The 23,181-nt window shown below is 45.7% G+C and overlaps 1 protein-coding gene across 2 annotated transcripts in view; it reads left to right on the forward strand.

The window, feature by feature from the left end:
* Positions 1 to 23,181, forward strand: part of Pgm1 (phosphoglucomutase 1) — a 65,157-nt gene that overhangs the window by 38,061 nt on the left and 3,915 nt on the right. For both annotated transcript variants that reach the window (XM_006974042.2, XM_006974040.4), the window contains exons 4-10: positions 388 to 513; positions 1,566 to 1,756; positions 3,029 to 3,183; positions 5,323 to 5,438; positions 15,571 to 15,706; positions 19,514 to 19,697; positions 22,032 to 22,166. In XM_006974042.2, the coding sequence (XP_006974104.1) occupies positions 388 to 513; positions 1,566 to 1,756; positions 3,029 to 3,183; positions 5,323 to 5,438; positions 15,571 to 15,706; positions 19,514 to 19,697; positions 22,032 to 22,166 (1,043 nt within the window). The remainder of the gene's footprint in view (positions 1 to 387; positions 514 to 1,565; positions 1,757 to 3,028; positions 3,184 to 5,322; positions 5,439 to 15,570; positions 15,707 to 19,513; positions 19,698 to 22,031; positions 22,167 to 23,181) is intronic.

Genomic DNA, 23,181 nt, shown 5'->3' on the forward strand with positions numbered 1-23,181 from the left:
GTGAGTCAGTGAGGGAACTTCTTCCCCCTTTTACTGGACCTCGGAAAAGGAAATTGAAAAGTGGGCATTATCTGTTCTGTCATCAGTGATGCCAGAGTAGAAGTGATTTGGATGTGTAGAAACAGTGAGTGGTAGCACAGCAGAGTTCATCCAGCCTCTGCTGGGAATTCAAGTGCCCCACCCTAGCTGGGCAAGTTCTGACTTTCAAACCTTGGGTTTCCTTGTCTATAAAATCACACTGTCCAAGGAAAATTGTTAGCGTGCATAAGACGACATTTAATGGCTGTCACAGTTGCCCTTTTGAATAGTTACTGCAGGTTTATAGAAATAGAGTGTTTGGAGTATAATATGTTTTGTTTTTCCTGTTACTGTCAAATATTCTCACAGTGGAGATTGTAGACTCGGTGGAGGCCTATGCCACAATGCTGAGAAACATCTTTGATTTCAATGCGCTGAAGGAGCTACTGTCCGGTCCAAACCGACTGAAGATCCGCATAGACGCCATGCATGGAGGTACAGACTCGTGGATCTGCAGAGACAGGGAGTTGCTCTCTGCTGTGTGTGCCACGGTGCCTTCCCAACCCTCTTCTTAAGCCTCTGGTAGCTTAGACAGAATTTTTTCACAGCCATTTCAGACCTATATTTATACAGTCACAAATCTCACGGTAGGCGTGTAGAACGGTAGAGATGTCCCTCATGGTAAGCTGGCGTGAAGGTCAGTGTTTTCACATTAAGCCCTGGGCTTTGAGTCCCATGCAGCTGTTGTGGATACTCCACTGTCCCTCAGCAGCAGGTCACTCACGTTCTTCTCATGCACCCACATATACACCGGAGGGTGCCATCGGCTTGCTTGCTAGTGCTCTGGTGGACACGTTCTTGAGCCCTACCCCCATCCACCTGCGTCCAGACACTCTTTTTCTTAGCTGAGGGCAAGGGCAAGCTGAGGATTAAGCTCAGCAGCAACAGGATGTGTATCTCCCACCTTCTTTCTCTGTGGGCTGTTCGACCAGGCCAGGAGGGACAGCCATGTCTATGAACCGAAGCCATGAGACTCTCCTACGTACAGAATGTGACTCTTCATAGCTGTTTAGGTTTTCTGCCTATTCGGCAGGAATTCAAAACTGTAATGTATCTGAGTGGTAGGGGTCTGGAACCCACATACCTGTCCGTGTGGTTGGAGAAGAAAGCCTGTGCCTGAGCCACTTCGTGGGTCTGCAGGGCTTCCTGAGACACCGCAGACCACCCTGAGACAATCTTCTCCTGCTGGGCTTCAGCCTTCTATTGGGACCTTGTTGGCCCCCGGGTTTTGACAAAACACGTCTACTTCCTCTTTCCTGAGAAAGGTTGTTGTCATCCTCAGCTAGCCAGCAGACGTGAGGGCCTCATCTGTGCATGTTTGGGAATGGGCGGAGACTCGGCAGGTGACTCCTTTCAAAGACTGTGACGTCTGGGGATATGGAGTTGCCCACACCATTCTTCCTCCCAAAGTGTGTTTACCTCACCCTTCACCTTCAAAAGGTTTAATAAGTCTTACATTTTGACTGTTCATACTTACTTTGTAATAGTTGTGGGACCGTATGTAAAGAAGATCCTCTGTGAAGAACTGGGTGCCCCTGCAAATTCAGCAGTGAACTGTGTCCCCCTGGAGGACTTCGGTGGCCACCATCCCGACCCCAACCTCACCTACGCTGCCGACCTGGTGGAGACCATGAAGTCAGGGGAGCATGATTTTGGGGCTGCCTTTGATGGTGATGGGGTGAGAATAAGTCCTTTTAAATGAATTCCCATGCAAGCTGGACTTTGAGGATGGGGGGAAATGGGCAGTTTCTACCTGGCCACAGGAGCCTGGTGAGTGACTCTCAAGGGCCTCTTATTGCACCAGAGGCCAGGCTCAAATGATTGAAAGCCCCCTTGAGCAGAAACAAGAGTCTTTGAAAGGTAACCAATGCATTTAATTTCAGGCACTCAAGTTTGCTGAGTGGAGGGTTTAGGCCTCAGTTAGGACTTAATGACTATACTTCATAAGCTAGTGGAGTTCTAGATACTTATCCTAAGGTCGGTCTCAACCAGCACCTGATTAATCATTTAACCTCTAGAGAAGGTTTCCATCTTATAGTATACCCATGCAGGATTAATACTAGCTGGATAACGAAACTATTTATAGCCAATATAATGATTATGTTCAGAGAATTAACATTTTATCCTTTCTCTAAAATGAAAATTTTGTGTATAAATTGCTCCTTATGTTGGTGACCACGTGAAAACAAAGGAGATTTTTGTCTTAGGTGTGTCGTAGACAGTAAGTGCTCTGTTTATAACATTGTTTTTTTTATTTGGGTTGCTTTACCCGCTAAAAGCGACTGCTTCCTGAAAACTAATTTTCCCCACGTCAAAATCTAGGAAAATTAAAGGGCTCTCAGCAGGTACTAACTACATCACAGTGCATCTTCCGTGCGGCGTGGCCTGGCGTTGCCCCGCCACATTCTCAAGTGCTCAATGGAGCTGCATGGGAGGCACCTCGGAAGCAGTGAAGGTGGCAGCCTCGTTTGTTGGGTCCAGTATCAAATGGGGGGGGGGACCATGATTTAGCAGCCCTTCCTTGAAGAAGTCTGCCTTTGTTCCTCAAAGGATGCCCAGTAGACCTGTCAAACTGCGTAAACAGCCAACATTTCCTCTCTTGTACATCCTTCCCCCTCCTCTGGGAGAAACATGATTGGTTCCAGAGTTTGCAAAGGTCTAGGAGGTTAAAGTTAGTGGGCCCCTGGAGGGAGAACAGACAGTTTAGCTCAAAGGTGGGGGTGGGGTAGGGGGTTGTGCTTACACTTTAATTGAAACCAGTTTTACCTCTGGAGCATGGAGGTGCCTTTGGTCCAACAGCCCTGTACAAATCCACTAAACATCCAGTGTTTAAAGCCCAGTGTGAGTATAGGATCCATTTTGAGTTTTCTAACACTCCACGGATGATCTTTGCTTTTGTGTACCATTGTTGGATGAAAAGGTTTTACTTTGGATCTCCCTTCTTCCAAAGGATCGGAACATGATTCTTGGCAAGCACGGGTTCTTCGTGAACCCTTCTGACTCTGTGGCCGTCATCGCTGCCAACATCTTCAGCATTCCGTATTTCCAGCAGACTGGGGTCCGTGGCTTTGCACGCAGCATGCCCACCAGTGGCGCCCTGGACCGGTAGGTCTCCGTCCTGGGGCCCACCTGTCTCAAATCTCCGTTCTTCATTATGTCCTCACTGTGCCTGGAGCATGCGTCCTCCCCTTCCAGCATGGCCAGCTGCTGCAGCATCTCTCTTGAATGAGGTGTTTTCAGGGTTAGCTCTCTTCTGAGCTCCCCCAGCATCCTGCACCCCTCCTGTCTAGTATTCACCACCTTGAATTCTGAGAGGCTGTCTGTTTGTATCCCCAGCTAGACTATCACTTCTACACAGAAAACACTGTTGTTAGTTTTTTGTTTTTGTTTTTTTGTTTTTGTTTTAAGCGTCTTGATTCTGCTTAACAGTGTGCCTAAATACCATAAGGTGTATACACATTCATTATTTTTTTTTTAAATTAAGGAGATAGTGAATGTTAGTGAATAAATGAATGTGTGGTTCTCTCTTTGTACTCAAGGCATTATTCTTGATCTATGCAGGATCATTTTTGTTGAGCAGTGTGCATGTAAAACAATTAAAAATGAAAAGTAATAAATGACAAACCAGTGCTAGAACATGTTGGGTGCTCAGGAATTTTTTGCTAAATAAATGGTCAAGAGTGAATGAGTAAAAGGCCATGACCGTGAAAAAAGAAGAGTGTGTTGGTCTAGACACTTAGAGTAGTAGCTGAGCTTTAGGAATGGCCCCTTGTCCAGGACAATAAATATCTTACATGTTTGATTAAGTCATTCAGTTTCATGCTGTTAATATTAAATGCTGTTAATAACCCCACTTGACTGGTGGGTGTCAAAAGGTCAAGGAGCTGTCCAGACGCAGCCACTCGGCAAGTGGCTAAACCGGGATTTGAACACAGAGCCTCAGCCCCCAACTGCTAGACCAGGCAGTGTTTTCATTTTGGAAATGAGGTGGTCACAGAATTACTGCTGGCTTCACTTCAGGTAATAAGGAAAGCATGATTGATGCCGGGATGGTGAGCTTCTGTGGAGTTCTTCATGCTCTCCATCTCTTCATCCTCCTGGCACCCTGACTTCAAGAATGAGGAGCTGGGAGTCGGGAGTTGCCAGCCTTGCTGAAATGTCACAGCTGACTCAGGGCAGCATCTGAAGCCTGTGTTTCTGCCTCCAGACCCGACACGAGCTCAGAGCTGCTTGGTGGCCATACTGTGGTGGCCCTGAATGCCTTCTGTGCCTTTTCAGAAGTACTTTAATTAGAATTTTTGGAAAAATTGATATTCCGTGTAGACTCAGAACTGAAACACCGTATCTGAAAGTGCTCTCATGGTTCTTAGAATCATAGATTTGATTTTCCTTCCCGTTAGAATTCAGGCACAAGCCACTCAGCTTTGCTTGGAAGGAGGCCGGCATCCTGGAATGCAAACCTCGCTGAGACTGCATTAAAATTATCAGGCAACTTCCACTATTCAAACAGTAGGGGAATTTTTTAGAGGAGAGGGTTAAAAACCCACTCCAAATTTCTTTCCTCATTCATTTATTTATCAGTGCTGGGAATCTGTTCCAGGGCCTTGCACACGCTCAGCGTGCTCCCCACTACTGAGCCCTTCCCAGAGGTCTTCTGTAGTCTAAAGCTGTATAGGAAGGAGTAAAAGATTTGTTGGAGGAGAACAAAACTACTTATCAGCATGGGTGAGGCTGTTAGGAAAGGGAGACCCCGCAGGTGGGACATCTGCAGATAAATAAGAAACACTGGTTGGAAGCTGAGTACGGGCTGTGGGTCATCTGCCTGTGTGACTTGCTCTGCACCTTCTCTGTGAAATGCTGACCCCTGTGACTGTTAATAAGCACATCAAAACACCATTCTGTTGCTCTTTATGAGATGCTTGTAGATGTGTTTTGTACCCAGACACATGGGTTTAAATGCCTCGACCCTGCTCTTTACCCTTCCCTTGTTAACCCTCAAGTATTAAACTGTGATCTGCATTAATCCTTTCTTCTTCCTCTTCTCCACCTTCCTCTGAATCCATACAGAAGAGCCCCTTGTGCCCAAGTTTTCTTTTCTGATTTTCCACCATACGTAGAATTATGTCTACCTCTAAGAAATGTTAAATGGGACCCTTGGTTACAATGATGGCTGCTCTTCTCCATCCTCACATGACTCTGCTCACAGTCCTGCTGTGATGTGACTTTGATTTCATGCCTTTGAAGGGTAGCAAACGCCACAAAGATCGCTTTGTATGAGACCCCGACTGGCTGGAAGTTCTTTGGGAACTTGATGGATGCAAGCAAACTGTCCCTTTGTGGGGAGGAGAGCTTCGGGACTGGTAAGTTGCACTCACGCTAGCATTTTCTCTCCCACAACTGCTGCCTCGGGGGAAAGTTTAGACTGCCTAGATCTTAGAATAGCAGCAGGAGCCAATGAAGCCTAAATCAAGACACGATTTATTTATGACAACCTGGTGAAGTATACACATTCGAAAAGCAGTGGGCACATTTGGACCGGAGGGCTGGCTTTATTTTCAGAGGATCACAACTACCGAGACAGGAAGTTTCAGGGCCTCCTTGGCAGCACTGGACGCTGAGTCTCTATGGATTAAACACAGCATAAACACAGTTTTCCTCCCTTAGTGGCCAAGGAAACCTTAACAAATGTTTTCATTTCTAAGGAGAAATATGGTAGAACAAGTCAGGTTTTTTGTTTTGTTTTGTTTTTATGTAAGAAAAGGTTTTGGCATGTCATTAAATTTTTCCCTTTCATAGAGCCAAGTTTTCTGTAGCAACAAATTATGATGTATCAGGGTTAACTGAAGGAGACCTTGAGGGTGAAACTAAGTTGATGGGTGATAAAAATGTAAACATAGTAGCCTTGGTATGAGGCCTAGGTATGGACTATAGCTGGAGAGAGGGTGGCCTGGTGGCCTTGGAGCCTTCCCTCTGTGGTTCTGTTCTCATCTCTGCCAGTCCGAATACTGACCTGAGCGCTGGCCTCCCCCAGGACTTTCTCTACGGTCCCAATGCACTCGTATCAGTTGTTCATCTCCAGACAGCTGAAAGGCATGTGCTCACTTCTAGCCAGCCAGGGGGCAAGGACTCAAGTAGTCCCACCTCTTACGATCTCTCTGTCCAACATTTTAAAGTAAAGGGGCTCATCTCCGTGGTCCTTTATTACTGTCTGATCATTCTTTAATAAAGAAAAGATCAAAACCAAGCATTCACCAAGCCTTGCAATTGAGTGCAGTTCACGCCGGCTCATCAAGACCGAGTATTGATCTCCTTTCCTCCGAACCCAGAGTTTGTGGTGGGAGGTATGAGCTGGTAGACTCCAGGCAGCTTTTGTGAAGTTCTGAGCAGGTCACTGCTCTTGGGAGAGAGGTAGTGCTTCTTCATAACAAATTGGCCGCATAGACTCCAGTGCTAAGAAAGACAGGGGAGGCCGGGCGGTCGTGGTGCCCACCTTTAATCCCAGCACCTGGGAAGCAGAGGCAGGGGGATCGCTGAGTTTGAGTTTCAAGACAGTCAGGCCTACACAAAGAAACCCTGTGTCGAAAAACAAAACCAAGGGAAAAATAGAAAAGAAAGGAAGGTGAATTTGAGGGTCGAACGATATGCCCAAAGGACGCTAGATTTTCCAGAATTCTGAGTCTTTAGTGAGAGAATATAAGACGACTGATTGTCCTGTCCTACTTCACTAAATGTGGGCAGTGCCACTTTCTTCTGCGAGCATGCCTGCTGCCTGGGAGATGGCCTCCTCCTGTGGAGTTCTCTGTTCTCTGGCCAGTCAAAGGGCAGCCCCAGCCAGTGCGGTCCTCGCCTCTCACTTCCATGCTGGGACTGAGCCTTGAGCGCGCTAGGCAAACTCCACCACAGAGCTGCATCCTCGGCTCAGTTACTCTTCATGGCAAAAGAGCTCTTTGGAGGCAGCCCCTGTGTTTAAACTCTTAGTTTTCCGTCTCTAATGGGCCACACCAGTGCTGAGCCTAGTGAAAAGAGAGGGGTCTAGGGTCAGGTTTTTTAGGGTATGCATTTACGGAAGAATACCAGTTTACTGAAAACTAGTTTGGGAAACTTGAATAGTCATCATGAAATTAGCATTTGAAAGTTCTAGAATATTCTAGTATAAGAACCCTTTTAGTACAGTTTTAACCAAACATTGTGTGTCCCCTTCTACACACACACACACACACACACACACACACACACACACACACACACACGCGCGCGCGCGCGCGCGTGCACCTGGCAATTGAAGAGTGTATGTGTGTGTGGGAGGGGGGTGAGTGGTTGTATCTAGTGAGCTGGGCACTGTTCTATCATTGGTGCAGCTCACTAATGTTAGCTTTTAGGAAGCTCTGTGATACTGTTGCATTTCCACCAGGTTGTGTGTTATTAATGTTTCTACCAGTCACATTTGTGGAGGTTTGAATGAGAGTATCAGACTTCAGACTCTCGATTGATCGATCGATCGAGTCGGTCCTTCCTTATTAACCCATTCAACCAAAGCTGGTGCCAGCCCTCGTTTTCTTCCCCCCTTGATAGCTTTTATGTTCAAAAGAGAACATCTCATTAGAGAAACCCACAGCTCTTCTTGTCCTTGAGGAAAAAGAGGGAAATTGTTAAACAGTTGGTAAGAGATAAACGAATTGTTGAATTGCTAAGGGTGGGAGAAACGAGCCTGCACACTTAGGTTTCCAGTGCTGTGCTCCAGTGCAAATGAGATTGCTGGACTAAACTCCCGGCCCCTCCGTTCCAGAAGCATCCTGTCCTCCTACCATACTCCTTCCTGGTAAATGTTCCCAATAGTTCTTTCACAGCCCCTCTCAGAGTGGATGAGCCTATGAGCTTTGAGATGTTTGAATTCTGTGAATTTGCTGAGTGGAAGACACTGTGTTCCTGTATTCTCCCAGGTAATGACAGGCAGTTTCTCCCGAAAGCCTCCGTGGCCCTCCAGTGTAAGCCTTCTCAGGCCCCATATGTTTATACTTGGTGTGCTCACCACAGTGATTTTATTTACTGCTGTTTGCATTGGCTGTGCTAGACTGTAAGTTCCATGAGGACGGGGTTTATCTGTCCCGGCTTCTGTTCTATTCAAAGAGCTTCCGGTGGAGCCCATAGTAGAAGAGGTGTTGAGTAAATACTGCTGAGGGAGCAAGGGCACGCCTTCCTTGGTGCCGTCCATTTAGACAGGTGGATTCCTGCCGGAAGGAAAGACCTTTAAAAGTCCTGGGATGTAATTTCTAGTATGGTTTTGGAACCATACGTCATGAGAGAGTTTTTCCTTGTTTTTGTTTTTCTTGAACATAATGGACAATCCTCACCTCACAATGTGAAATAAACCACAGGCTTTTAAAACCCAGGCCTCACTACTGTGGATATAGTGTTACCAAGGACACACCTGTCTGTTCTTCCTGAAGAGAGCAATTTTCTCACACAGTACTATAAATACAGGGTCTAAACACACCCTCAGACATTGGGGATAAATGTGGTTTTTCTTAGGACTCAGAATGGGGGGCAGAGCTGGGCAGGATCATGGGCCTGTTGTCTTCAGTTGATCTCATGGTGCCAAACTGATTGTTCCTGGTCGTGCTGTGAGCACAGTGGCAGTGGCAGTTCTGACCCACTTTGGTCTCGTTAGGAAATTCAAAGTTAAGTCATTGAATAGTTCAAAGTCACTATTTTTGAAATCCTTCAGGAAAATGGAAGATTTGGGGAAAAGGAGGAGGAAATGTGGTTGGAGGGCTGGGCGGTGGTGGCGCACGCCTTTAATCCCAGCACTCGGGAGGCAGAGGCAGGCGGATCTCTGTGAATACCAAGTGAGTTCCAGGAAAGGCGCAAAGCTACACATAGAAACCCTGTCTCGAAAAACAAAACAAACAAACAAAAACAAAACAAAAAAAAAAAAATGTGGTTGGAGATGAACTTGGTAATGTGGAGATTTGCCAGTCAGTTAGGATCTTTCTACAACTGGAGACTCTCCATATGTTTTCCTTGAGTCTTACCTATAAAATGGCAACATATCACACAGGAGTGATAACTTGAATTAATGGGGCCTATTTCATTTTAATTTCCTAAGAAAACCTTCCATGTTTTTATTTCTTTGCACAGACTCATTCTTCAGTTGCTCATTGAACTTGACATGTCTTGATACTAGATTAGGCTGTGGCAAGCAAGTTGTCCTCTTGGAGAGCTTCATGAGTTTTTACTTTTCAGAGAAGCCAGACCCTAGCTGGGTAATTAGGGTACAGAGTGATAGGTATTGGACCAGGTGCTCAGAGCTGTCTGCTCAGAGTGTCGAATGGATTGACTGCTGTGGGGGTGGCGGGGAGGGGGGGGTCACATATTCTATCTTCCTACTCGACTTGCATAGCTTAGAGTACATTTCCTGATCTACACAGAGCTTCCAGGGAAGAGAGCAGCATCCCATGTCTGGAGATGTTGCAGGCGAACACCCCCAATGGGACCAGGCTTAGACCCTCGTTATATTTAAGTCAGGTATACTGTTACCTGCTTGTCTGCCTCCTCACCTGTGTCTTTGTGCTCATCTGCAAGGCTAGAAGACATACCTTGGTACTTGGAACATGGCATTAATTCCTGTTTGTTGAATATAAAGTCAAGTTCATGTTAACGTAGTCCCTGCTGTCCAGGCCCTTACTGTCTCCCAACAAAGGCACTCTGTTGTAGCAGGAATCTTAAAAGTTCTTATTAATAAAATCAAACCCGAGGCCAGTTATTGGAGTCCATGCTGGTAGATCAGAGAGACAGAATAAGCCACAGCTATCTCACCTCACAGTTCCTCAGCTGGTCCTGTTTCCTTAGACTGGAAGCCTCTGAGTCCTCATCCAGAATGAATCGCAGCTGAACTGTGCTGCTCCATAGCCTGAAAGCTTAACCAGGCCAAATGCTTAACCAGCCAAATGCTTAACCAGCCAAAAGCCTTCTAGTTTCTGGCCCTCACGCCTTATATATCTTCCTGCTTTCTACCACCACTCCCTGGGATTAAAGGCTGGCTTTCTGGGATTAAAGGCGTGTCACCATGCTTGGCTATTTCCAATGTGGCCTTGAACTCACAGAGATGCAGAGGGATTTCTATCTCTGGAATGCTAGGATTAAAGGTGTGAGTGCCACCATTTTCTAGCCTTTGTATCTAGTGGCTGTCTGTTCTCTGACCCCAGGTAAGTTTATTAAGGTACACAATATTTTGGGGAACACAATACCCCCACATCTGTAGAAAACAAACCCAGTTCTAGAGCAGTCATGAGGCTGTGCAGGAGACGTCCTAAGTGGAGAGCTGGGATTTTGGTGGGGACAACCCCTTGAGGGCTGGAGTGGGCTAGAGAAGGCTTGCTGTGGAGCCAGTCCTTTCCAGATGACACACAGAACGGGAAACAGGACTGCATCACACAGTTAGGGAGTGGCTATTCTTGAGAACTGTCCTGAGACAACAGCGGCCAGAGCTCATAGTCAAGAGTGTGATCATGGGAGATGGTAGTAATAGCACAGAGAGGTCAAGGGTGCCCTCCTGAGTGAGGATGAGGTGAAAGCATTTGCAGGAGATGTTCGCCAGGTTACTAGGGGTGCATGGAAATTTCCAAACAGAGAGCTCTGCATGTTCAGGGGAATGGGAAGAGGGGGGGGGGGCGGAACAGGCAGACAGACAAGACACCGATACTTCCAGAGGAGTCCACGTTGCTGTTTTCCAGTTGCCCCACCCCTGTCTCAGGCTGTCATCTGGCAGAGGCACATGCCAGGGCAGCTCCTGAGATGCCCATGCTAGTAAATGTAACCAAATCCCTAAACCGTTAACTCTTGGCTCCCGCAGCCAGGGTTGACATTTTTCTTGCCTGTGACCCAGAGCATGCCCTGACTGAGCCCAGTTTGTCCTTACCACAAGGCGCTGATTAAGCTGAAGTGCAGGGACAGGTGTTGCAAGATGCTGAAAGGGCAGCATTTGCCCAGGCTGGTAGGCCCTGCACTGGAGCAAGAATGAAGCCACAGAGAGAAATCCAGCACTACCTTCCTGCCAGCTTGGGTGACAGTGGCTTCTCTTCCTTACATTTAAGTGAGCTTGGATTCTTGTACTTTTAGGGGTAGGGGGTATTTCCATGACCTAGAGGAGAAAGTGTATTGAATTATATTTTTTCCATTTTCTTCCCACTATGTATAATGAAAGACATTATGTTTTGAAAGCTTTATATGGTGAATGGAAAACATTACTTTCCCCTAAAAATTCTGTTTTTCTCTTTATTCCTAATAGCATCTTGTATTTGCATTATAAAACACCGAGGTGTAAGTCTCCACATGCTGGTCTATAGGATGTCTCACAGCTGGGTGAGAGGGCAACCTTCTCTCCCTTTTTGCAAATGACAAAGCAGAGACTTTGGAAAAGTAAAGCAACTGATTTAGACCCAAATGTCTCCTAGAAACAGCACCTCCAGTTGAGATTTTCTGTCTCTTACTAAAAAGCACTTTCTGTTGAACCACAGCTCTGAAAGCAGGTTAGCGATGCAGACACCTTGCCATTTCTCACTAGGAGTCACTACTGTTCATCAGAGCACTGAAGGAGGTCGAATCTATCCAGCCTTCCTGAGGGTTAACCAGACTACCTGGCGTTCTCTCCCATCCAAGGTTAATAGCAACAAGAGACTGAGACCCCACAATGAGACTAAAATCCATGTTGATGTCACCCAGATGGGTGCTTTGTTTATGAGAGTGAGTGTATGATTCAGTTATTTCCAAATAACTTAGCCAAAGTTGGTAAGACTTTTAGGTTTTCCATTTTCATTTCTCATAAAAGAAAAAAAAAAAAGAAACCCTAAGTTTCTTATTTATGAGTGGAAACATATCCATGCTTTCAGTCCAGCACCTACCCACCCCACAAAAGGAAAAAAAGTTAATGTGCGCTTTTTATTTATTAATTTATTTTAATTGAAAAGGAGGTGCCAGGTGTGGTGGCACATACCTGCGGTCGTGGAGCACTTGAGGGTGAAGGCAGGAGAGCTAAAGTTTCCTGGCAGGGACACCCAGGGAGACCCTGTCTGTAAAGCACAGAAGGGGCCGGAGAGATGTTCAGCAGCCAAGGCACTCACTGCTCTTGCAGAGGACCCAGGTTCAGTTCCCATCACCCAGCATGGGTAGCTCTCAACTTTCTGTAAGACCAAGTCTAGGGTTTCCGATACCCTCTTCAGCTCCCACAGGCTCCTGCATGCTTGTGGTGCACATAAACACACACACACAGACTCACATACATACTCCTAAAAGTAAATAAATAAAACTAAAGAAAAAACTCCCCAAAACAAAAAGGGAACCCCAGTGGAGCACAGATAAATAATTTCAAACCATCACGGATCTCCAGTATACTGGGGAAGCTGCCAGAATTCTCAGAATGAACTGTTCCAAAACATCTCATTTGTAAAAGCCGTGAGAGACAGAGAGCTTTTTATTCCTTAAAATAGCAGTAAAAGCAAAAGTTTATAGATAATGAAATTATGTAAATATTTCCAAAGTGTGTTATATATAAAGTCTTATAATGTACTGCCTATAGTCTCTGGTTCTGCAGCATCTGGGTTTTGAGATGTCACCTCACTTCTTGTCCTGGTTGGTTTTTGTCAACTTGACACAAACCTAGTCATATCTGGGAAGAGGGAATCTTAATTGAGAAAACGCCTCCATTAGATTGGCCTTTAGGAATTTTCTTGATTAATGATTGATGTTGAAGGGCTGAGCCCACTGTGGGGGGTGGTACCTCTGGCAGATGGTCCTTGCTGTATACAAGAGCAGACTGAGCAAGCCATGGGCTCTAGACAGTAAGCAACATTCCTCCAAGACTTCTGCTCCAGTTCCGGCCTCCGGGTTCCTGCCTTGAATTCTTGCACTAACTTCCTTTCATGCTGGACGCAGCTGAGAGCTGAAGTAAACCCCCTCGCTGCTTTCAGTCCTGCTGTTCATCGCAGCACGAGAAACCCTAAAAAGATGCTCTAGAAGTGGCATCCATCAACGAGAAGAATGATTGGAAGAAAAAGTTTATTTTGAATAAAAAAGAGAAAGCGTTGGAGTGAATGAATGAATGAACTCGCTCATTCATACACACATCCACAGTTAGTTCCTTGCTAAATTTCACATGCCATGCTGCTCCTCAGAATTAGTTACAAAAATAACAAGTCTCTAAGAAGCCCATGGTTCATGGGGAAACAGATGGAGGGGGTACAAGGAGTATGGTTATCACCCTAGAGGTCTTGCTTGGGTTGCTGTAGGAGAAGAGAGAAAAAGGAACTCATAACTGCTCAGAGAAGTTGGAAGCTAGTGTTAAAGAAGAGAGGATGTTTGGACTGGTGTAGCTGGAGTTTTCCTGCCTGGCCCACAGTCAGGACAATTCTCTCTTACCCGCCAGTCTTGCAGCTGCTCAGACCTAACCAAGTAAACACACAGAGACTTATATTGCTTACAAACTGTATGGCCGTGGCAGACTTCTTGCTAACTGTTCTTCTATCTTAAATTAACCCATTTCTATTAATCTATACCTTGCCACGTGGCTCGTGGCTCACTGGCATCTTCACATGTTGCTTGTCATGGCGGCGGCTGGCAGTGTCTCTCTGACTCAGCCTTCCACTTCCCAGAATTCTGACTCAGCCTTCCACTTCCCAGAATTCTTCTCCTCGTGCTGCCTATACTTCCTCCTGCCTGGCTACTGGCCAATCAGTGTTTTATTTATTAACCAATCAGAGCAACACATCTGACATACAGACCATCCCACAGCAGACTGGGGCCAAAAGGATGAAGACAGGTAGGAAAGACACTCCCAAACATGTGCTCACAGTGGCCAGCATCAGTCCAGATACTCTGAAGCACCAAGGAAAACAAGACCAAGAGCAAGACAAGAAGACATGGGAAGAATTCACAATGTGGCAGTCTGAGAAGCATGATTCTAAGACCACATGGAGTCCTCAGAGAATAGAAAATAAACTTACTATGGTCTATACTTTGTTTTGATTAAAAAAAAAAAAGGTTAAAATGCTTAAAGTAAAAGTTTTGGCCAATGGCAGGCTTTTAAAAAAAGGTCTTTTTACACACACACACACACACACACACACACACACAGAGAGAGAGAGAGAGAGAGAGAGAGAGAGAGAGAGAGAGAGAGAGAGAGAGAGAGTCACAGTCACAGTCACACATGCAAAGGAGATAATTTCTTAAATTTGATGAAGATTTTAGCAAGAACCTCAGCAAAAAGGATGTGTCCCCGTCACCAAACCAGGCCTTACTGGTTTAAATAAAGATGTCCTAGAACAGACTTGCTCACTAGTAGCTTCCCTTAAGAGTGTGATACTTTGTGCCAGCCTGCTTCTCAGAAGGGTGGTACTAGTGTAACAGAAGAGCACTGGAACAGAATCTCCTTTCTCTCCTACTTCCCCAATGCCCAGGTTCTAACTTAATCGGTGGCCGTTTGTCAAGAAGTACCAGTTGCTTGTTGTGGTTTTAATTTATCTTCTTAAAAATAGTGTCAGCCTTTCTTTACATTAATTAATTACAAAATAATCGATTCTTTTATTTAGATCTTGCTTCCCTCTTATTAATAATATTCTTTTCTATACTAAGTGTTGTAAATATCAGTTTTAGAGTTGTAAATAATGTAGATTCTTTAAAGTGTATCAATGACTTAATTTTATTTATTTTATAGTGCTATATAAAATAGGCATTTTTAAAGTAGATAAATATGTTAGTTTCTCTCTATGAATAATGGATTTACCTGCATTTATTATTCTCAAAAGTAAAAGGAAACTTGCATATTTTCTAGTATTTAGAGGCTTCCAGTCTCCCCCTACCTTTTCCCATTTGTTAAGACAGGGCCCATATAGCTCAGGCTGGCTTTGAACTTCTAATCTTCTTTCTTCTAACTCTCCAGTGTTGGGATGACATGTGGACACCATCATGCCCTGCAGGGTTTTAAAGTTCTGGACTTGAACTGTTTTCTTTTTAGGAAAAAAAAAAAAAAAACCCTAAAGTTTCTTTATAGTAATGAGCCAGTTATGTTAACATCATTAAGAGCAATCCATTGTTTTCCCATAGGCTCAAAGTGAGACTATTAACTTGAGTCTCACGTGTATCTGCGTCTCTGCCTGGGTGCTGTGTTTTGTCCCATGGTGCTGCAGGCCGTTTTATTTACTGAAAATCTACAACAGCCATATTTTCCTATGTTTATTTAAGATGGATATGGACTTTTCCTCCTACACTAATACTTTGTAATCGATACACCAAGCTCTCCCAGACCATCTTACAGATACTTATTGACGTCTGCCTTCCTGTTTCTTCCGCTCTTTATTAATATTGTGCCACTGTATGGAACACGAGTCCCTCCCTGTCCTGGAGCCCTCAGGAGAGCCCCTTGACTGCATCAGTAGCCTCGGTACCGCTGGGCTTGCTCTCGAGGCCCCTTGAAAAGCCAAATTTCCCGTTGCCTTGCAGGTTCCGACCACATTCGTGAGAAAGATGGACTGTGGGCGGTCCTGGCCTGGCTCTCCATTCTGGCCACCCGCAAGCAGAGTGTGGAGGACATCCTTAAAGACCACTGGCAGAAGTTTGGTCGGAACTTCTTTACCAGGTAGGACACGGTCTGGATTGGGTTCGAGGAACGGTGAGGAAGTGAGCAGAGAGAATTCTCAGGGACGGTGTCCGTCCTGTCTGCAATGATACTGACACCCAAGTTTACCCAGCTTCTTTTATTTATTTTTTTTATTTAAAATTTTTTTTAAATTCATTTTATATACCAACCAGAGATCCCCGTCTCATCCCTCCTCCCACTCCCCCCACCCTCGCTTAACCCCCAACCCCTACCCCTCATCTCCTCCCAAACGGTAAGTTCTCCCATGGGGGGGGGGGGACAGAAAAGCCTAGTACATTCAGTTGAGGCAGGACCCAGCCCCACCCCCCTGCCCCAAGGGTGAGCAAGGTGTCCCACCATAGGTACTGGGATCCAGAAAGCCAGCTCATGCACCAGGGATAGATCCTGATCACACTGCCAGGGGCCCCTCAAACAGACCCAGCTACACAACTGTCTCCCGTATGCAGGGTCTAGTCTGGTCCCATGCAGGTCCCACAGCTATTGATGTAAAGTTCATGAGTTCCTATGAGCTTGGTTCAGTTGTCTCTGTAGATTTCCTCATCATGATCTTGACCCCCCGCCCCTTGCTCATATAATCCCTCTTCCCTCTCTTCAACTGGACTCCTGGAGCTTGGCCTGAGAACATGAGGGAACGAAATGGGATGGTCGAGCTCAGGGAGGGACGGAGTGGGAGAGCAATGAAAGAGATACCTTGATAGAGGGAGACATTATGGGGTCAGGGAGAAACTGGGTGCTAGAGAAATTCCCAGAAATCCACAAGGATGACCCCAGATTAGACTACAAGCAATAGTGGAGAGGGTGCCTGAGCTGGCTTACCCTGGTAATCAGATTAGTGAACACCCTAACTGTCATCAGAGAGCCTTCTTCCAGTAACTGATGGAAGCAGATGCAGAGATCCCCAGCTTCTTAACTGGGGACTTTGAAAATGATATGATCATGGTGAAGATGAAGTCAGTTTTTAAGCCGACCATAAAGAACAAGAATATTTAAAAATTAGCTAGCCTAATCAAAAGAATAAATGCTTTATAAGCACTTTAAATGTACCTGTTGGGTAGGCAGGATAATAACATTGGATTTAGATTCACAGAAATAGATTTGAATTTTATTTCTTTTGTGAGTTAGAAGATCATTTAACCTTTGTGTTCATTTTTCTTATCTATAGAAAGAGAAATATTGGTTTGGCTAGTGAGAGGATTAAATGAAATCAGAGTCTGATGATGTTTTGTAAACTGGAGCTCAAAAAGCCTGGAAATGTTTCCCCTTAAATTCTGGAGGCAGGTAATGCTCAGTTTAAATTAGCTTTCTGACTCACTAAATAGGACCCAGTGATGGTGGTCAGAATCTCATTCATTGATCCAGCAATATTTACTGTCTATTTTTCCTTCTCCAGGTACTGATAATTCTGTAGGGAAAAAGTATTTAAGAACTCTTTTAACAATTCTTCTTTACCATCTATACTTTTATTTTTAAGAAGTGTTAAAAGATGAGGAGCGGGGCTAGAGGTGTAGCTGAATAGTGCAGTGTCCATGTGGTCAGTATGTGTGAGGCTTTGGGTTCAACTCCTAGCACCCCCAAAATACATTTTTGCCAGTAGTGTTTTTTTAATTATTTCTAATGTGACTGTCCCTCAATAAGTATAAAAATTGAAAAATTGTTTCCCTGAATCTCATTATTTTTATGAAAAGGAATATTAGATAAAGCATTTATATATAAGAAATATATGGATATAATTTCATTGGAGCTCAGCTACACTTTTTGTTTTATTTTTATTTTTTTTCAAACAGGGATTCACTCACTCTGCTGCCCTGACTGGTCCCAAACTCATAAAGATCTGCCTGCCTCTGCCTTACAAGTGCTGACATTAAAGGCATGTACCTCCATGCCTGGCTTTTTGTTTGTTTGTTTGTTTGTTTTGTTCTTATTTTTTTTTTCCTTAGTTGCATTTTTTATAAAATGGGTGCATTGGACTGGATGTTTTTAGAAGAAAAAAAGTATGTATATTCCAGAACTGATAGCCCATGGTCTTCAGAAAATCAGAAAAGAATTGAACCTTAAGCAACTTAAACTCATTAATCTTTTAAGAGGATTTTGATTGAATTACTCTATTATTGAAAGCATAAGTAAAAACCTGCCATGTGTTGTCTTGAAGAAGTCATGGGAACCAATCAGGAATGTCCTCTCTAGGAGCAAGAACACCTGGTAATCCGTAATCGCAATCATGGACCCTGTAGGTCCAGAGTTTCACAGAAACTCCATGTTTGGTTTTATGTCCCCCGAGTCATACAGACACTGTGTAAATCCTCCTTGAATAGATATATGAATGAACTGATGAATGAGCAGTAACCAGAGTGAAATGAGCTTGAGTGGTATTCGGAGCTTCATTGTTGATACATAAACACAATTCCACACTGGAAATGTTTCACCATATTTTTACTACTTCTCAAATACAACTGCCAATCAAGGACTACAAATCCAGTCTTCAGAACCTGTATTTATGATTTGTTCTGACCCCACTGTGTCTTCTATTCACTGAACAACAGTGCTAGTCAACTTCCACACCAGTGTCTCATGTGAGCCTCAAGACAGTGATTTGATAAGGCAACCAGCTTTCTGAGCGTCACCACAGCTGGCCCTTCTTTGCAGGTCAGCTAGCAGAAGCTGGACGCTGAGCTTGCTCAGTCTGCTTACAAAGCCAGGATTCTTTCCATTCCAGCCCTCTGTGTTTGGGATTTAAAAATCTTCTCTTTCAAACACCCAAAGGTCATGGGCATAAAGCACAGAAGCCTGGTTGTAATTTCTTGCTCTTTATCATTTAACTGGGGGAAAGTGCCAACTTCAGGATGGAGGGGACTATTTTGTCTTGGCTTCATAGACTCTTGGAGCCAGAGTAAGTTGGCTGTGATTCTCCAGTACTCCTCGTGTCTTGGAGGTGTATCTTGCACATCTTGTACTTGTTTTGCTATAGAAAACAAATGGGCTCTGCCATCTTGCGCCTCTAACTGTTTCAAGAGGACATCTCCCAACATGTTAAGAAAGCATGCCAAGGTCTCTAACTTCACAAGAAAAAGGCTGAGAACAAGTCTTGAAGGAAAAATACTTACATTTGTGATAGGTATTTTCTTTTCTTGACCCCTTATCATCCACTTAAGGCATCCCTCTGCCAGGCTGAATTTAAAGCAGAATACACTCCCCACTGAAGGAGGCTGGTGTTTGAAGCATAACTCGCTAGCTTTTGGCTACGTATCTGGTCTTTAATATTCTGGCCTTGCTCTAGGAAATTCCTGTGGATACTGGAATTGTACTTAGCCATAGTCTCACAGCTTTGCACAGGCCAAGGGGCAGGCCCAGCTTTCACCTCATAAGAGCGATAGGCTTTTGGACCAGAAGGAACTGAGTCATGTGGCAGTTGACTTAGAGTTCTTTGGAGGTAATAGAGCTGGTCATGTTCCCTCCTCAAGACGTAGGGGTGCAGCAGTAGATGGTGTCTTCTCAAAGCCCTTGGAGTATCCCAGAGCCTTTCTGCAGAAAAGCTAAACCAGGAGTTCTCTGGATATTCAGGAAGTCCTGCCCCTTTCTTCTGAACCCTCCTTTCATCTAGCACATGCCCTCCCTGCTGACTGACAAGCTCCCAGGTTTTGCCAGCCTCCTGAAGTTAGAGGGCTTTACGGGGGGGGGGGGGGGGGGGTTGGGGGGGGGCAAGAGGGCAAGCAAAGAATGGCCACAGCGCTGCTTGCCTCGGATGCTCTGAAGTCAACCCAGGGGTTTCAGCTACTTAACTTCTTCCAGGTATGATTATGAGGAGGTGGAAGCCGAGGGTGCGAGCAAAATGATGAAGGACCTGGAGGCCCTGATGTTGGACCGCTCCTTTGTGGGGAAGCAGTTCTCAGCAAATGATAAAGTCTACACTGTGGAGAAAGCTGATAACTTTGAATATAGTGACCCAGTAGATGGAAGCATTTCAAGAAATCAGGTAGGAACAGATTGTGAGGATGTGGGAGAGATACCCCAGGGTGTCATCTCTGAATCGTCAAGAGAAAAGGGGGAAAAGGTCCCTAGGTTGTGTTTCCCTGGCAGGCCTGTTTTTCTGGGGCAGTTGATCTCAACTGGCTTTCTGCCCAGTTACATATGACTCTCACAGGGAGATTTTTTTCCCCCATAGTTCTTTGCAGCCCCCTGTACCTCTATTCAAGAACTCTGAGCCTATATGCCAGAGGGATTTTTGTAAACCCTAAAATTATACCCAAGATGCTATGTGGAATGTATGGGAAAGTCTTAAAGATGTAGAAAAACATTACTGTGTTCTGTGTCCCTAGATATCAGTTTCTCTCTCTTCAGACATGATAGCAGTATGATGTCATGAGTGGCATTGTATGTACTCCTTTTGTGTGCTCCAGATTCACAATTAGAATATGCCTCTCTAAGGAAGGCTTCCTGCTTAGAAATTCCCACTGTTGATGTCATGAGTGACATTGTATGTACTCCTTTTGTGTGCTCCAGATTCACAATTAGAATATGCCTCTCTAAGGAAGGCTTCCTGCTTAGAAATTCCCACTGTTGTTATCTGTGGCCTTCTGACAAGGCAACACATAGTAGGACAACGTAGCTGAGAATCTGCCTTGTCCTGGGTGGTGACAGATGACTGGGGTTTCTCGTGATGTGTCCCTAAGGCTACAAGCTGGTCATCCTTCTTGCTCCTTCGCACAGTCATTTAGCACCCAGGGTCTGCTTGGTTTTAGATCTGTTGCCTGTTGTCAAGGAATGAAGTTGTGTCTAGTAATTTGGAAGCAGAGACAATGAATGGGATGAAGGTGTTGTTGCCCCAACCTCCCTGCTTGCTTTTTCCGGAGGGATGCAAAGCTTTGGCTTGCTTCCTTACACAGCATCTGCCAGGTTTGGGAGGAGATGGGTTTGGGGAGTCACTGGAAGCCCCCTGTAGAGAGTAGGTGGTAGGTGGACACCGGAGCCTCCCCATGGCCATCTTCAGTACCCAGTTCTAGCAAGCGGCACAGCCTCACGCCTTCACCATGAACGAGGACTCTGGCTCAGTCTGGATGATGGTGACTTGGGTCTTTCGATTAGCAGGAAGGAGACCTGTAGAGGAGAGAGCAGACCAGAGGTTGGCCAGGCTGCACAGAAGCTGTAGTGAAGCCTTGAGAGCAAGAGCCGAAGTTCAGAACACAAGGCCTGGACTCCGCAGGCCCCTCATCCACGAGAGAGGTCAGGGCAGTGGCACTATGGGAAGCTGGAGCTGTGCTCTGTGCCACCAGGAGGGGACAGCAGTGCCACTTTGTAGGACTGGGAAACTAGAGCACTAAGTGGGAAGATGGGGAAGGAGAGAAAACGGCCCCAAGTAAAGCTAGGGAGGAGGTTTGAGAAGCTTCAGGTTGAAGCTTGGGGGCGAGGACAACCCTGGTACACTTGTAGACAGTAAAACATGCTGAGTGGGAGTGAATGTGTCCTCTCCGTTGACTAGCTAGAGAACACACTCTGCACATCGCATCTGCTGTCCTCACAACGGATCTAAGGAGTGGCACAGTTGAGCCTGTGAAGTGGTGGCAGACACCAGGCGAGGAGTGTCGCCTTCTGGCCAGTCTCTGGCGCCATACAGATAGACTCATATAGAGTGAAGGACCCTTAGGCAAACGTCTGATGTAGCCTTTCTTCCTTACCCTGAAAAGTAGCTGTCTCCGAGTCTTCAACCTCTCCCCAAGGAAGGCATAGAGAGAGGCCCTGGAGGGAAGGAAAGGAGAAAAAGGCCCTGCACCCCACAGACCTCGGTCCGAATTGTCAGTCATCAGCTGACGGACGACTGGGTCGTGCTGGGTTAGTATGAGCACCCGCTCCTACTGTCCAGGGCGCGTGGCCCCTTTTCTGAGATCCCCTCCCAGTGCTTTCCGCGGATCCTTTCCTCTCATCTGCCTGCAGCTCCCTCCAGAGCCTCGAGTCAAATTCCTGCATGGAGCAGCTTTCCTTATTTATGAAGCTTCACGCTGAAATGGCCAGTCCATGAATCACCGGGAAATGGGCAGGGGTGAGAGCCTTATGCCGCCCAGCATCACCAAGATTGTGTCTCCCAGATGACCCTGGGAATGCTGCTCCTCCGTTAGTTAAGCCTCTCCGTCTGGACGCAGTGAGAGGCTGATAGAAGGCAGACAGACTCACGGGGCTTGATTGCTGCCATCTATCAAGGATCTAATCCCCCAGTGGATAAGATTGGGTCTCCAAATGGACCCCTCATGTCTGCCAGTCTTCAGGCTCCCTTTCTGCCTTCGAGGGGGAAAAAACTTTGCTTATCTTTTTCCAGGGCTTGCGGCTTATTTTTGCAGATGGTTCTCGTATCATCTTCAGACTGAGTGGCACCGGGAGCGCAGGGGCTACCATTCGACTGTATATTGATAGCTACGAGAAGGACGCTGCCAAGATCAATCAGGACCCCCAGGTAATGCCCAAGCCCTGCACCCTGACTCAGTATTTTGGTTCAAGGGAGAGATCGTGGTCCACTGAACCTGTGACATCACTGCCATTTCTCAACAACCCATCAGGTCACCTGCTCTACTTGCTTTCTCCTTTGTCTGTTTTAGTATGTTAGAGCAAAAGTGACCAGTAACAGACACAATACTGATTAGCTTTTGTCTGAACATTTGCTGTTTACTAAGCCCATTGCATAAATATACTTAGTTAACAATCTCATTCTCTCTGTCTCTGTGTCTGTCTGTCTGTCTGTCTGTCTGTCTGTCTCTCTCTCTCTCTCTGTGTGTGTGTGTGTGTGTGTATGTGTGTGTGTGTGATATATGTAGTGATTGATGTATGCCTATGTGTTCCTGGAAGCCAGAGAAAGATGTCCCTGCTATCATTCTCCTCCTTATTCCTCTGAGATAGGGTCTCTCACTGAGCCTGAAGCTAGGCTGGCACCTGGCAAGTGACCCTCCTTTGTCTTTCCCTCTCACAGTGCTGGAGTTCTAAGTATGTGCACAGCCATACAGAGCTTGTTTTGTGTTTGTTCCGAAGATTTAACTCATGTGGTAATGCTTATGTAGCAAGCACCCTTACCTGCCCTGGCCCCTATTCGTTTAATTCTCAAATCATATAGACTATTACTCTCCCTTGTACTGATAAGGGCACTGAGGCACAGAAAGGCAGCCAGCACTTACTAGGCATGTGCTCTGTGCAGTGGCGGTTACACGAGAATGGGTCTCTGTATCCGTTCTTGTCTGATGTCTGGTCTGCCCTTGGTGCATTGCTTTGCTTGGTGGATCACCTGCTCTGACAAAGCATCCAGCTTTGTCAGGAGTGGGGACAAGCAGGGACAGGCAATAGTGTGTGTCTTACTGGAAAAGTCTACTGACTTGACGCCTGCTGGATTGGGTACCTATGGAGCATGTAGGAATGAACAGGGGTCCTGGACTTCCAGAATTGTCACCAAAATGGAGGCGCTGAAAGGAAAAATGGTGCAC

The sequence above is a fragment of the Peromyscus maniculatus genome, chromosome 2, assembly GCF_049852395.1.
Source record: "Peromyscus maniculatus bairdii isolate BWxNUB_F1_BW_parent chromosome 2, HU_Pman_BW_mat_3.1, whole genome shotgun sequence".
Lineage (NCBI taxonomy): Eukaryota > Metazoa > Chordata > Mammalia > Rodentia > Cricetidae > Peromyscus > Peromyscus maniculatus.